Source organism: Psittacula echo, assembly GCF_963264785.1.
Source record: "Psittacula echo genome assembly, chromosome: 4".
Taxonomy (NCBI): Eukaryota; Metazoa; Chordata; class Aves; order Psittaciformes; family Psittacidae; genus Psittacula; species Psittacula echo.
In genome coordinates, this window is record NC_137738.1 from 59,001,063 (window position 1) to 59,015,757 (window position 14,695).

Sequence of the window (14,695 nt, forward strand, 5' to 3'; positions counted from 1 at the left end):
AAGGTGAGCTGTTCTCTTTAAAGTTCATTACCTTGTAATTCTGTTTTCTAAGATTCAGAAAGCTGCCACAGCTGCCCACAGCGAGCTGGAAGGACGCAAAGGCACAATCTCCCAGTATTTCACGACCTTACACTGTCCCGTGTGCGATGAACTGACCCAGTATGGGATCTGTAATAAATGCAGAAGCCAGCCACAGCATGTGGCAGTGATTCTGAACCAAGAAATCCGAGAGCTGGAGCGTAAGCAGGAACAGCTGGTCAAGGTACGATTAAAGCACTGTCAGATGTCTTGTCAGCCAAAGACGGTCTGAAATTTCAAAGCAGCCCTGTTACTGAATGTCCCCAGCTGAAATGGGAAGCACAGTCTGGGTGCTAAACGTGTTGCAGCTTGTTTGCTTTTTCCCATTGCTGTTGAAGGCAGCGTAGCAGCTGTTCCTCTCCTCAGCTTTGCATAAAACTGAAGGCAAAAGGGGGGTGAGATCAGAAAAAAAAGATGCTTTTCTTCCTTATTAAGAGTATCTTACATGGTTTAGAATCACAGAATCATAGAATAGTTTGTAGGTGCCTTTTTACAATTACAGTGATGGAGAGTTGTGAAAGTATGAGAGTCACCTTTTCTGCATTAAAATAACTGATGATGTTCTAGTAACAAAAATGTTGTCCCAAGAAATGCATTTATTTATGTGTTTAATATGGATGTGGTTTAGCTTGGGGCTTTTCTTGTTATCTTTCCTCTCGTAGGAATTTTCCAAGCTATTATTATTTTTCCCCCGTGAGCTAGAAGTCAATGCAGAGGATGGCTCACTGCACTCACCAGTATATTGTAGCAGAGCACAGCGCCTCCCCTTGCAAAAACGTCTGTCCTCACCTCATTTTCGTACTGTTGTAGCTTATCATTAATATTTCTGTTACAATGTATTTTTAGCAGTAGCATGTGAACCATGTTCAAGACTTGTCTGAATTGCAGGTATATGAATGTTCATAGTGTAGGCATTGATTTGATAGGTTCCCATGGGCTTCCGTTGCTAGAAAACCATTACCGTTCACTATTCATAAATATTGCATTAGCGAGTGTGTATTTTGTAACATTTGCTGTGACCTGCATTGTAAATGGCAATAGAGGAAGGTGATGCCTCTTCTGCAGTTTTCTGTGGTACTCTGAACCTTTTACATTGCTTTTGTTCTGGAATAAATCAGACCTGGGCAGCTGGGGCCAGCCCCATGGAAGGGACAGTGGTCTCATCAGAAGAGTCTTTCGTCTCTGCAACACCCAACGGGTTGGCAAGGCCTGGATCGATGTTGTAGTCAGCATCTGATGACTCAGCCTCTCTAAGAGTGTCTGTCTCATTTTAATATGAAGATGTATATATCCTTCACAGTTTACATTCTTGGCCCTACTACATCATAGACATGCCAGAGCCAGCAGAAAACTGATACAACGCTGAATGCTACATTAGTTTAAAACACACTTAAAAACTATGTGCCACAGAGAAAGGCCAGAGACTTTTCCCCTCTATGCAAACTGAATTTAGAAAGTGTCTCAAGTACCATTTTAGGTGGTCCCTTGCATTCAAACCAGCCACAGCCTTACAACAGAACGAGGGTGGGCTTGTTTCTGAGGTTCTTCTAGTGCTTACAAACCTGGAACAAACGGTTTAAATCCTGCTCCTGAACAGATGGTTTAAATCCCGTTCCTTTTGGTCACGGTTGCAGGTCAGAGACCTGGTGTCCTCCGAGGTGCCATGTGTGGGACATGGCTGAGCAGGGTAGCTCCTGTCCAGCTGCTGTCAGTGTGAATTTACGGTCCACAGGGATTCAGTGCTGGTACAGGTCTGGCCAAGAGGGTTGCTGGTACCCAGATAGTTTTAACGGGGAAAGAAGGAAAGGAACCAATTTTAAAAGCAAAGTGCTAAAATTTTGATTTGTTGTTGAAACGGTGTAAATGGTGCGGTAATGCTGTGTAACGTTTTGATGTTACAAAACACGAGTGTGGCTGGAAGCAACTGGAAGCTGAGTTTTTGGAAGAACCATCAGAGGTGGCAGATGCTGGAAAGGAATAAACAAAATAGCGAAGAGGGGCCTTTAGTTTTCTGAAGGCAGCTACCTCTGGAAACCCTGTGCCTGCTGCTATTTGATTCCATCAGGTATCTCATGTTAAAAGTACTTTCAAGCAGCATTAACTACATTAAGAAGTATCCATGAAGGAGGCCAGCAGTGGAACCTGTGTGCCCTGTGCATTTCTGTCTTGGGATTGATTAACTCCGACCTGGAAGCTTAACTTGAAACAGGAGTAGTTTATCCAGTCCCTTTCCTGTGTATAAGAATAACTGCAGACTAACAGTTTTGTCTTGTTTCAGTAGAAAACTTCTACAGGACAAGTTTGTCATGGATATAACACACTGTCCCAGTTAATCCACTCATTTACCTTATTATAACACATGCCACCACATCCGAGTAGAACTCCCTGAGCAGGATTGAGGCCTCAGCTGCTCAACTCTGCTGCCCAGCAGGTGATGCCAGCCCAGCACCAGCACCGACAGCACAAGGAGCAGCCTGGCAGCTGCAGGAGAGGCCCCACACCCAGAGCAGAGCTGCTCTGGAGCCCTCTGTGTTGGGTAAAGGTTGGTGCTGGTGGGGTTGCCCTCTTCTGCTGTCAGTTAGTGCTGAGAACTTCACAAGTGATTTATACTTTCCTTGTTCCAAGTTTGCAATAATCTGTTTTGCTTTTTGACATGCAATCTAGATATGCAAGAACTGTACAGGCTGCTTTGATCGACAGATCCAGTGTGTCTCCCTCAACTGTCCCGTACTCTTCAAGCTCTCCAGAGTCAGCAGAGAACTGTCTAAAGCACCGTATCTTCGCCAGCTGCTCGACCAGTTTTAAACAAGCTGTGTTACAGGATTCCAGGTGCTACTTTTTTTCCCCTTCAGTGTTTACCACACTAAGACTATTGTGCATGGTGCTTTTCAATTCTCATCTAGTCCAGGATTGCCATTTTAACTGTTGGGTTTATTATCTGAAGAATAATGAACACTTATCCTAACTAAATTAAAAACCAACAAACATTTGTTGACCTATGAACAGCTCACTTTTTAAGATGTACAAATTTCTTCCTTCTTTCATGTTTCTAACATACTGTTTTCTAATGCTGATGTTGAAATAAATAGCTATGTGTAACATCTTGTAAATCCATTTCCAAGTAGAAGTCAAGTTTACTTCCTGGAGGAAGGAGTACTGAAAACCTCTTGAACCGATACAACCATTCGTGTGTGTTCTTGAACTGTCAGTATCAAGACGTGTTACTTCAATATTATCCATTCACTTTATAATTTTGTCTGCGAAATATTTTGTAAATACACTTTTTTACTTTTCAAACAACTGAGTAAAATAATGTGCAATGACTTTTATACAGATAATTTTAAAGTTGGTTGGTATATCTCCTCCTGAGTTTTGCTTGATTCCAAGTAGATGGTTATTTTGATCAGACTGTGCAGGCAGTAGTATCATGTGTAGCATTTTGAAACATTTTTTTCTAAGAATTGCTGTCTTGCTTTAGCTATTAATGGGGCATTGTGAGGAACTGTGCAAAGACATTTTTGTTACAAACCTGTGGGACTGTTGCAATACTTTAAATATAAAATTTTATTCCATTTTTGCTTGTTTTGTATAGACATTTCTATTGCTTCTAAATATGCTTAAAATATTTTCTTTCCTTATGTACTGTACAGTTAAATCTTATTTGCCACCATCTTGACAAAATGTGTATTTAGAATATTTGTATAACTGTATAAAATGGAAAAGGAATTATGTGGTCAGTGCATTGTTTTCTAAACTGGAAATCATTTTGTTTTAGAAGTTAATAATGGAAACCATATTAAAGTTGAATAAAATGATATGGTAAAAAGTACATGGGTTTTTATATTTACCCTCAGCTGTGGCACCTCTGCTGCCTTTGGTTGGCCCATAAACAGTCACAAAACCCAGACTGCTCAAGTAAGTTATAAATCCAGCTTAAGCTTTGGGATCTAAAACCTCAGTATCATCTCTTGGAGCCCTTCCCCACATCCAAACAGAAGTGGTGCCAGTTTTCCTGTAGACACAACAGGAGTAAGTTTCAAATCTAGAAGTCCAGAGTAACTTTGAAAAATAGAACAAAACTTTATTTACATCATGGAACCTGAGTGTCTTCTCCTGTTAGGAATTTATTACATTCAGGATACAAGTCAGCCTATTAAATTTCACAGCACACTGTACAATGTAAACCCACACCAAGCAGCATAAAACCTAAAACAGCCACAGACTGCAATGCATTTTTATGCAAAGTAACTTAAAAAAAAGTAAAATCAAGGCACAAAACTCTTCCTGCTCTTGCATTCCAGCATTGCTCATGTGCAGAATCAAAGTGCAAGTGCCAGGACTAACCATATGGCAGTGCCTTGGAGAAAAACAAAAATAACACAAACCAACAAAAGGACACTTAGCTGCAGGTTACCTTCTACCCTGGAGCAAATAGGCACGTGCTCATCTTCAACCCACTCCTGGGTTTATGGATGGAAAACAGGAGTCTTCCTTACTAAAGTCACATTTCTAGTCCATGGACCACAGCTCTTGTCCTCAACACAGAGATGACTTCTCTAGCATAAGCAAGGGAAGGGTGAAGTTAACAGAGTTTGCTTCAAGTTAGTTCAGCCCAGAATAATGTGTAAGTTGAAGTGTTTAAGCTTTCTAGAGGATCTGTAATGTAAAAGACACCACAACTAGAGCCACACTGTAAACAGATCCTCACTCTACCTCTATATGCCAGGATAAAATTTACTTTGGACAGAAATTTAAACATGTGAAAACTAACATTCAGCGTCTGAAAACAAGCCTCGAGGAATGCCAAAATCCACAAACTAGGAAAGCTACAGTCTTGACCATCAAGAATGTCTGAACTGCTGCGAGTTGGACTCACAACTAGAAATGTCCTAGATCTTATTTAATCTTATGCTGCTTTAAACATTCCATTGTCATTACAGGGCAGCGCCTGCTATTGAGAGTCAGCTGCTAGGGGACAAGGAGAACAAGTCCTGGAAGTATATTCCATTTCACGTCTGAGGCCAGAATTAAGACAGTGAAGGCTCCAAGTGCCCGCTAAGATGGCCCAAAATTTAGACATCATCCAGACAAAGGCCTCCATATACCAATCTGACATGATGCTGCATGGTACCAGTCAAGATAATTCAACTCCCTTCCTGCCAGTGCTTTTTTGGATCCTTAACTTTTGGCAAAAGGCTGCTCTTGCCTCAACATTCCAGGCTGTTGCTCTAATCCTACTATACAGGCTTCCTGCTTCTGGGAGGGAGGAAAATGGGGATGAATTCAAATGAATTAGAGGTTAATAAAAATAAATAATAAAAAAAAAATAAAATCTTTGTTTGCACAATATTTTTGCATTGGTTGGGAAGACAGTCAGAAAAACATGCAGTAACTGGATAAGGTTCAGAGAAGTTACAGTGTATTTCCCAATGCAGCTTTAATCTAATTTTCTGGTTCTTTTTAGTACTCGATTATGGAAGATGTGTAAACTATCCCTGAGAACAATCTTATGTGCAGGACATTCCAGTTTGGAATTTCATTCCAAAAACTAGTGTATGGATTATTTAAGATCTTCCTGGTTGCCAGGTGTGTCTCAAACTAATTTGCTTCTGGCAACATGGTCTCAGGTACAGGGAAACTTTTTTACATCACTGTCAATTCAGATACAGCCTGTGGATTGCAGTGACAGCAGGTAGCTGTCACGGACCCATTTCTGTATCTCTTGTTGTTTGTCCTGCACCAAAGTCAGCAGCCTCTGCCAGAGGAGACCTCTGCCCTCATGGGAAGCCAGGAACTACCCCAAAAGCAGAGCAGGAGCAATTCACACTCCTGCCTACGCACCAGAAGGACCTGTACTTACCATCAGGTAACACCTCCCACTTTCTACACACAAAGCAGTTACTGCAGCAGAAAAAAAGGAAAAAAACTTGAAGCAACTCGGGCTTCATTGCACTTGTGGAGTCGCTCCCTGTGCCATTTGCTGTTGTATAAAACAAAAGACACAGGGTGACACAGACTTGCTTCTGTTGAACAAATGGTCTTGCATGTACCAAGGCCAGGAGATGGCCTTACACTTAAAAGCATTTACCATTAGTTTAAACAAAGAAGAGCCTAACAAGTGAAACAAAGCCTTATTTTAAAGTGCAGGTTCATGCACTGCACTGGGTAAGATGCCACAGAAGTGCATATAAACACACAAGGTAAAAGGGGAACTGGGAAAAACACAAGGGCATTTCAGTGCCGATAGCAGAGCGAGAGGGAGGCCCTGCGACACAGAAGGTGCAAGACAATTGTGCATTTTCACTACAAGTTGATTCCTGCTTCTTACAAACTTTGCAGAAGAAAGGAAAAAGCCACAAGGTTCCAAGTTGCACACTCAGGAGATGAGAGGGAACGAAACCAGACCTGAAAGTACACAGAATACCTGCAGTCCTGTGCTGTTACATCTACAGCTCCTTCATTAATAAGTGAAACTTCTTAGCAAGAAAAATACTATTAAAAAAGTCAAAGTAAAAAGACCCTAAACATGAGCACATTCTGATCACACTGCCTTAAAAAAAAGCAATACTCAACCTACAAAAGTGGAGAGCTTCAAGTAGACAAATAAAAAGACTGTTCAGAGGCAGTCTGCCATGAGCTGCTGCAGTTTCTTCTCCTGGTGAGGGCTCACCAGCGGGGTCTCCCTGCTCACAGACTCCCGCTGCTGCTCCGCTAGGAAGTGTCCACCTGTAAATTACCACTCAAACAAAATCCAAACTGGAAAGGGGTGAGGAATCATGGTACAGGACAACCCAGAAGGATCCTCCCATCAAGAATTCCCTCAGTCTCCAGTTCTCATTTTAACACATTCCTTGATAAAGTCTTGGCACAGGAAGTCAGAAAAGTTATTAGAACCTTAATTTCAACAACTGGCTTAAAAATACCAAACCCCTATCTCAATACCATCTATTAAGTAATCTGCTTATGCAGATGATTTTATCATCTTCATACACTGGTTGATTCCAGTGGCAGTGCAGTCGTTACAAGTACTTCAGACTATTGAGATTTGTCACCACTGTTTAACAAATCAGAATTGCGCATTACAGTGATTAATAGGACCCATTTTGTCTCTCTTCCCATACCGCACTTTAAATGACCCAAAGGCATACTTCTCTGCTCCTGACAACTGGTTTTCAGGGGGTTTTCCCCATCTTAGTGACAGAACCAGGAAAGTATATCCTTTGCCAACAGGTTACCCAGTTTGCAGCCTGATATTTGACTTAATTTCCTGGTTTACATCACGCACAAACTTTCAATGCAATAGAAACATTTCCTTGTCACAAGGTAAGAAGGTCCAGCATCACAGGTAATGGATTTCTCTCCTCTCTCATGCAAATGTTTTGTGACCAGGAACCGAGCACCTCTGAACCCACCCCAAAAAACCTGAGTGGTGTGAGCAGTCTCCTTGTTTCCTTGCTAGTTCTTATTCCGGCATGCACTACTTCAATACATGCCTCACATTTAGAAAACATCTCTTTATGTTTTAACGTTTTTGGCATAGTCTCTACATTTTATGTCATCACCCCATTCATGTCATTGTGGACTTCCCCACCCGAAGCCACATCGCTGCAGACTGAAAATGAAAGAGACAAACATGCTGAGCGCTGCACCACTGTGAAAGGAGTCTTGAACCACTCTACAAGAATAGCTGCAATTCAGTTCCATTTCCCTTTTAAAACAGTCACCTTTTACTTCAGTCGTTCTTCTCCCGGTCAGTGTTCACATTTTTCCTCCCAGGGGAGCCGCCAGCAACCACAGGAGAATCACACAACACATTGTCCATGCGGGGCTGGAGAGAGACTTCGGCTGGAGACTCCCCTGGTATCTTACGGGAGGTCTCTATCACAGAGTTTCTCAGCGTGTCATTCATTTCTATTACCTCAAAGTCTGCTTCATTCCACTCCCCTGCATCCTCCTCATCCTCTTCATCGTCATTAAGCCCCACGTTTGACAACAAAGCTTTCCGGTCCTCACTCTCACTCCTTTTTTTCAAGCTGCTTTCTCTGGGAGAGTTGGCCAATTTGTACATGAGAGGGAAGAGCACCACAGTGACTGCAGACATTACCAAGGCGGTGTACATAATCACAGGGACATGGTGAAATCTGCCCTGAAGATAGCCCACCACGGCAGGGATGCACATCTCTCCCAGTGCGGCACCAATCACAAACAGAGAAGCCGATTTCCCCTGCACCACAGTGTACTGCTCTATCCAGGAAATGCCGCTGGGAAAGATGGTGGCCATTGATGCTCCATACACAGCAGTTCCAACCCAGAGCAAGGCTGGAGACCTCACAAAGAAGGCCAAGCACGAAGAGGAGACAGCAGAGCCTATGATACTCAGCAGGATCATGATGCCAGGGTACAAGCAAGCAGCACAGAATATCGCCACTCCTCTGCAAGCGGCAAACGCGCCCCAGAACACAGAATTCAAAGCAGCCGCTTCATTTTCTTTCATCTCGGCAAAGACTTTTGCGTAAGTAAATATGTAGGAGCCATATGTGACCTCCGCTCCCACATAGCAGAAGAAGAACATGAACAGGAGACTGATAAGTGCAGAGTGGTATTTGGCAAACACGCACTTCTGCGGAGAGGCCTTGGATTTGTCCCGAGCTGAGCTGCCCTTTGAATACAAAATAAAAAAGAAGAAAGAGACTAACAGAAGATAGGTGCCTATGACAACATAGGACCACAGAAAATCTGCACCAAGACGGTGTTTCAGTGCTGACATAGCTGATGCAGCCGATGTTGTCGGCACAGACTGGTTTGTCTTTTCAGCAACTGCAAAGTCTTTAGAGTCGGAGCCTCCCAGGGCCATTTTAGCCAGGATCGGAGCTACAAAAGCACCGACAGCAAAACTGAAGTGCAAGGCCTGCAAATGAGGCCCAGCCTCTGCTCCCCATGTGTTCAGTGCCAGTACATTGCCACCTGCAGATCAAAAGAGGAGGATTCAGTCCTTTTAGTCTGAAAACAGATATTATTTTAAAGACACAAATTTATTCTAATAATAATAATAATAATAAATTCTAATTACCCCTCTTGACAATCTGCAGCATTTTTCAGCCTGTTTTCAGAAGAGCAAATTTAACTGCTTCCCATTTATGTAAATATTAAAAGCAACAATGCATAAGGTGAAGAACCAGAGGCCTCATTAAACAACATCCCAGGAAACATCAAAAATCACTTGATTCTGAGGGGCTGAGACTACCCCAAGTGCACTCAAATGACTTTCCAGAAGCAGAAAGGTTTACAATTATACCGCTGCAAAGACCAAGCTACGACACCCTCAGATAACAATGATGCTAGAGAATAAGGTCTCAGATGTTTTTAATTAGTTCCTGAGAAGAATGCAGGAAAATAGTAACAGTAATCATAGAGCAGCTCTCTTCCAAATGAATTAATTCAGTTACACTCTACTGGCTTGCTCTGAGTTTCTCCTGCTATATTGGCTCAGATTGGGAAGCCTCCTTGCCTCAGGGCTCTGACATCCGAACAGCACATCCACCCACTGGAGGCATTTTTACAATTACCTGACAAGATTTTCCCATATGAAGTATTTTTAAACCAAGTGCCATGTATAATGATCCTGCCAGAGGCAGCAAGTACACCTCTGCACTCAGGTTATTTAGCATAACCTACGCCATGCAAAACCATCTTTCTCACTGCTGGATTCTGTATCATGTTCTCTTTACTGTTAACACAGTTCCCTGAAACTCCACAGAGTTACAGCAGATGGCTCACATGTGCAGCCATTGTTCCTCTGTATTGCCTACCATCGAAGTCACCAAAACCAGGCCCCAGATGGGATGCTTCCAGAGCTGTTTGGATAGCTAGGATAATACACCAGCCAGCTCTTTCTCAGAAATAAGCCTGCCCTCAAAGTGGTCAACCAGACCCAGCAGTACCTTGCTGCCTGGTAACCACAGGCTCCCTCAGTAAGCCAGGCAAGCCAGCACGCTGCTGGCAGAGCACTGCTGAGGTGCCAGGTGAGCACTGCCTGCTGCAGTTCCACATTCTATAGCAACTCCCCAGCACGCCGCTGCCAGCGTATTCTTGGCTGTTTCCTGATCTCTACCTGCAAGTCCACCAGCATCACCCATACGTCTCTAAGCGTGCTTAAGTCTCTTGCGGTGGCCTTGCCTCCTGAGCCAAACTGCCAGCCATCACTTACCCATCTTACTAAGCCATGTCCAATGAAGTAATTCCTGTAGGAGTTTCTTTTGTCGTATCTCTGGCACAACTGACCTTTCCAGCCACACCTGTAGACATTTACTCTGCACTTTACCAGTACATCTTCCTCCATGAGGAATCTCTACTAACAAATTGGGCTTGAGCAGGTTTCCAACAGAAGTGAGGGATTTTTTTCCCCGGGCTATATGCAGTATGCACATACCACAGACTTTAATTTTGAGGATACAATAAATTTGTATTCCCAAACACTTAAGTGAGGCTGGCCAAGGGCAGTAAATATTCCTTAATTCATGGAGATGGATGCCAGCTACGGCAGTACCTGTCTCCTGTGAATCCCCAAATGCCGCCTACCCAGCTTTAGGGGCCAACTTTCCGACACAGCAACTGTGAGAATCTCAAACACCTGGGGCCTGCTTGCGCAGGACTAACATACCTCCAGCTAACGCTAATGATCCGTGACACATCCAGCTTCCTGTAGGTGAATAATTTAAAGCAAACACTGCTTAAAGAGCACCTGACACTTTTTCTTACGCCTGTAACTGTCCACTGAAATGTGTACTGATCTCCAGGAAGCAGGAGGTACCCACCTACCACATCAGTTACAAAGACACAAACACTGTTAAGTCTTGGGATCAGAATAATCCAAGAATCCCAGCCAAGTAAAACAGCTCCTTCTTTTAATTCAAGACATGTCACATGAAATATCAGCAACGGTTTTGTTAAGCTTGAAGTTTCCAAAGAGTGCGGTGAAGGAACTGTCAGACCACATGATCCCTTACCTGTGTCTAGAATTCCCATGGAAGCTCCAATAACTGACATCAAGACAGTTAGCAGCAGGGATTTATTACACCAGGGTATCCCATACAGACCAATGGTTGTTCCAAACATGGATAATGCTGGAAAGGTTAAAAAAAAAAAAAATAAACAAACACAAAACACCCAGAGTTTCCATTTAAACTACAAAACATACAGAAACCCAGGAAATACAAATAACCTCATGATTTTTTAAAGTTACAGATAATCTTAAGAGGTGATGTAACCCAGCTACCTCAATTCCTGATTAGGAGAGCAGCTAAGAGAGTTCAGAAGAATAATTTTTCTCTGGGAAAAACAGGAATTTCAACACAATCTAAACACTGCATGATAAACCTGTTTTGCTACAGCTTTATTTGCAAAAGGAGCAGCATCTGCTGCTACAACACTAACAGCTCCTCTGCAAGCTTTTGATCTATAAAAGCTATTTCAGTATCTTCTGCAAACTTCTTATCTAGAAATGTTACTTTACCACAAAAGAAGCAAAATGTGGCCTTGAACAGTATGAAGTGTTCCCTCCAAGAACTACAGAGCATTAGATTTGGCTCTATTTTAAAAGAACCCAAATCACTGAACTCGTAAAAACCCAGAAAGAGATTGCACCTTGGGCAGCAAGCGACCTCCACACACAAATGCTGACTTTCATTTATTTTCTGTTCTCAGATGAGAGATGTATGCCAACCTTGGTTGACATGGACTACTGTGATGCATCGCTGCCCATGGCAGGGGGGTTGGAACTAGATGATCTTAGGGTCTTTTTCAACCCAAACTATTCTACGAATCTATGATTCCAAACAAAAACATAATCATTAACAAAGTAAAAAATAAATATCCAGAGCGCTAGAGCCCTAGCCAGGTACTCAGCACACACATCTCAGAACATTTTTGAAGACTGGCGTACCAAGATGCAGAGAGAAAAAGGTAAAGATGGGGTGCATTAAGTACAGCTTCACAGATGCCCCACTCAGAGCCGAGAAGTAACCTCTCAGCAACTTCTCAGTCATCCATTTCAACTCTATGCCTCAAGATTGGAACCTAAACGCTTCCTTGACAGATTATGTCTTCATTTTTTTCTCTGTATAGTAGCAGAGTTTCAGTAGTTCAAAGGCGGGAGGTAAACTACACCTGCCATAATCTCTTACAGCAGTTCTCAGACAATAAAAATGAGATATGAGTCAGTGGCTTCATTGTGGTTTTGCCATAAGTACTACCAAATCTGAACGGGTTAAGAGATGAAATCATCTTCCAGGTGCTGCTGACAGACAGCTATCCTATGTGGTACCTGAGGAACAGAAACAAGTACTAAACTATTTCAATTAACACTAACTTCCACAGGTGTATCAATGCCATTGTGGAAGGTAAAGTCTCACATGTCAGACACAGACAACTCTGACCTTGTCAGATGCACAAGGAGGCCAAAGGAGACCCACTTTACTGGTGTTCTGGAGAAGAAGAATAAAGAACAGGGAGGAGACCGAAGATATCTTAGAACAACAGCAAATAAGAACTGAGCCAGGAAGATGAAGACAAGAAGAAGGGCGAGGGGAAAGGGAGAAGAGACAGACATTGTATGCCGTGACTGCTCCTGACAGCAGGAAAAAGGCATACATGGATAAGAAGAGACATAGTTCAAAAACTAGCAATGGAAAATGGATTTTCTCATATCCTCTGAACTCCCCCTGTGATTACAGCACAGTCCTATAGAAAGACCTAGCTCTGTTTGAATCTCCCTGAGTAAAAGCATGGGAAGAAGGAAAAGAGAGAGCCCCAGTAACTGCTTTAGTCCCTAACTTAGAGCACAAAGGCACACGCTGACATTACTGCACTTGAAAGGAAAAAAAGACAGAGCTTCCACTATTTTAGGTGTGTGCTCACAGCAGCTGTGAAAATCTCCACCTGAATGAGACACTAACACAATGCTAAAAGAAACAACTTATCTCTGGAGGCTGAGTGTGCCTCTAACGGCTGAGCAGTCCCACATTGCCAGAGCAAAGCCAGTCCCATGGTCCTGCAGGACAGTTTCCATGTGTCCAGAAAACTGTTATGATCATAAACAGGGGCTCCTATGAAGTTTAAATGTTTTCATAGCTAGGCAGCAACTGAGCAGCAAGTTTCCACCATCGCAGGTGCTACTTAATGTTTTTCCACTTTAAATAAGTTCTAATTCAGTTAAGGCCCTCCAGTCAAAATCTCAGTACTTTTGTCCTGTATGTGAACCTGATCACTCCTGGCAAACTTTCAGAAAGGGAAGGGTTTTACAAAGCTCTCTCCATGACTCAGCGTGACTGCTCAAGGTTTCTGGTGTTTGCATGTGAAAGCCAAAGCCCAGCTTCCCCATTTTGTTCATGCATTTCACAGACTGACATTATAGAAACCTGTATATCTCAAAAGGATCTATACTAAGCCTATCATTTGATACGAAGGGTAAAAGTTAAGCCAATTGTACTCTTTCTGCGCCTTCTGGTCAATCCAAACAGGTTTTGTCAGTTCAGACACAATTACTATGCCCAGTGAGCCCAATTAACCTGGAACCACTGCTGTACAGCTGCGATGCCCGGACGCACGTGGCGTCGGACAAACGAACCCAGCAGACTGTCGCGACAGCGAGCAACAGCGGAACTGCGGCAGGTTATGGGGAGCGGCACCTTACGCCCCGGGGCCCGGCGTCCCGTCTCGACGCCGCGTCTGCCCCTGAGGCAGCGCGAGGAGGGAGGGGAGGGAGAGGGCAAACCCGTTCCAAAGGTTCCCGCCGGGGGGGGCCGGGGTTTTGGCGGCGCTGGCACTCACCGAGAAGGAGGGGGGCGTTCATGCAGTCGAAGAGCAGCCCGCCCACCACCGACCCGCCCAGGTAGCCCAGAGACCGGCCCACGAAGATGTAGTAGATGTCGCTGACGTTCTTGTGGACGTTAGCGGCCAGGTTTTGGAACGTGGGCCCCAGCACCGCGATGCTCATCCCCTGCAACACATTTGGACAGGGGTGACCTCGCACGCCCCCCTTCCTTCTCCCGTTCTGAGCCGAGCGGGCGGAGATCGGGCCGCAGGTGGCGGGAGCCGCCCGCCCACCCGCTCCCCCGCTCTCACCAGCCCCAAAAAGGCCGCACACAGCGCGCCGGAGATGCACCACCGCAGCACCGCTCCTTGCCCGCCTCGGCCGCACCGCCAGCCGCCGCCGACCACAGCCACCTCCGCGCGCGGGGCGGCGGGGAAGCGCGGCCCCGCTGCCGCCGCCGCCGCCGCCGCCGCGTGTCCCGGTGCGGCAAACCGGACATGCTTCTTCCGCTCGGCGCCCGCCATGGCTCCCCGTACCGCGCCGCCGACACCAACCGCCGCTGCACAGAAAAGCCCCGTCCCCGCCCCCTCGCATGGCGGCGCCGGGGAACTACAGCTCCCGGCGTACTCTGCGCTGCCGGCCGGAGCCCCGCCCACTGCCGTTACCGTGGAGACAGGCCCATGGCGGGGAGATAGCGGTGGCTGCGCGCGTGTCGTCGCTGTTTCACCTCAGGTGGTTTGGGGTTTTTTTGCCCCGTTTTGCACCGCCTGCCGGCTCTGGACGGGATTTTAGGACCGGTAGCAGTGG

The 14,695-nt window shown here is 44.7% G+C and overlaps 2 protein-coding genes across 2 annotated transcripts in view; one reads left to right on the forward strand and one right to left on the reverse strand.

Annotated features, from left to right (window-relative positions):
• The window catches only part of REV3L (REV3 like, DNA directed polymerase zeta catalytic subunit), a gene marked incomplete at its 5' end in the record, with an annotated part of 119,161 nt that extends 115,827 nt beyond the window's left edge, over positions 1 to 3,334 (forward strand). The window contains 2 exons of the mRNA XM_080616497.1: positions 53 to 262; positions 2,743 to 3,334. Coding sequence (XP_080472623.1) covers positions 53 to 262; positions 2,743 to 2,883 — 351 coding nt within the window. The 3' untranslated portion in view covers positions 2,884 to 3,334. The remainder of the gene's footprint in view (positions 1 to 52; positions 263 to 2,742) is intronic.
• Positions 3,335 to 4,134: 800 nt separating this feature from the next.
• MFSD4B (major facilitator superfamily domain containing 4B) lies at positions 4,135 to 14,412 on the reverse strand (the record flags this gene model as incomplete). Its single annotated transcript, XM_080614795.1, is given in 4 exon segments — positions 4,135 to 9,042; positions 11,085 to 11,201; positions 13,906 to 14,091; positions 14,094 to 14,412. Coding segments are annotated over 4 exon segments (1,854 nt in total). The 3' UTR covers positions 4,135 to 7,810.
• Positions 14,413 to 14,695: the final 283 nt, after the last annotated feature.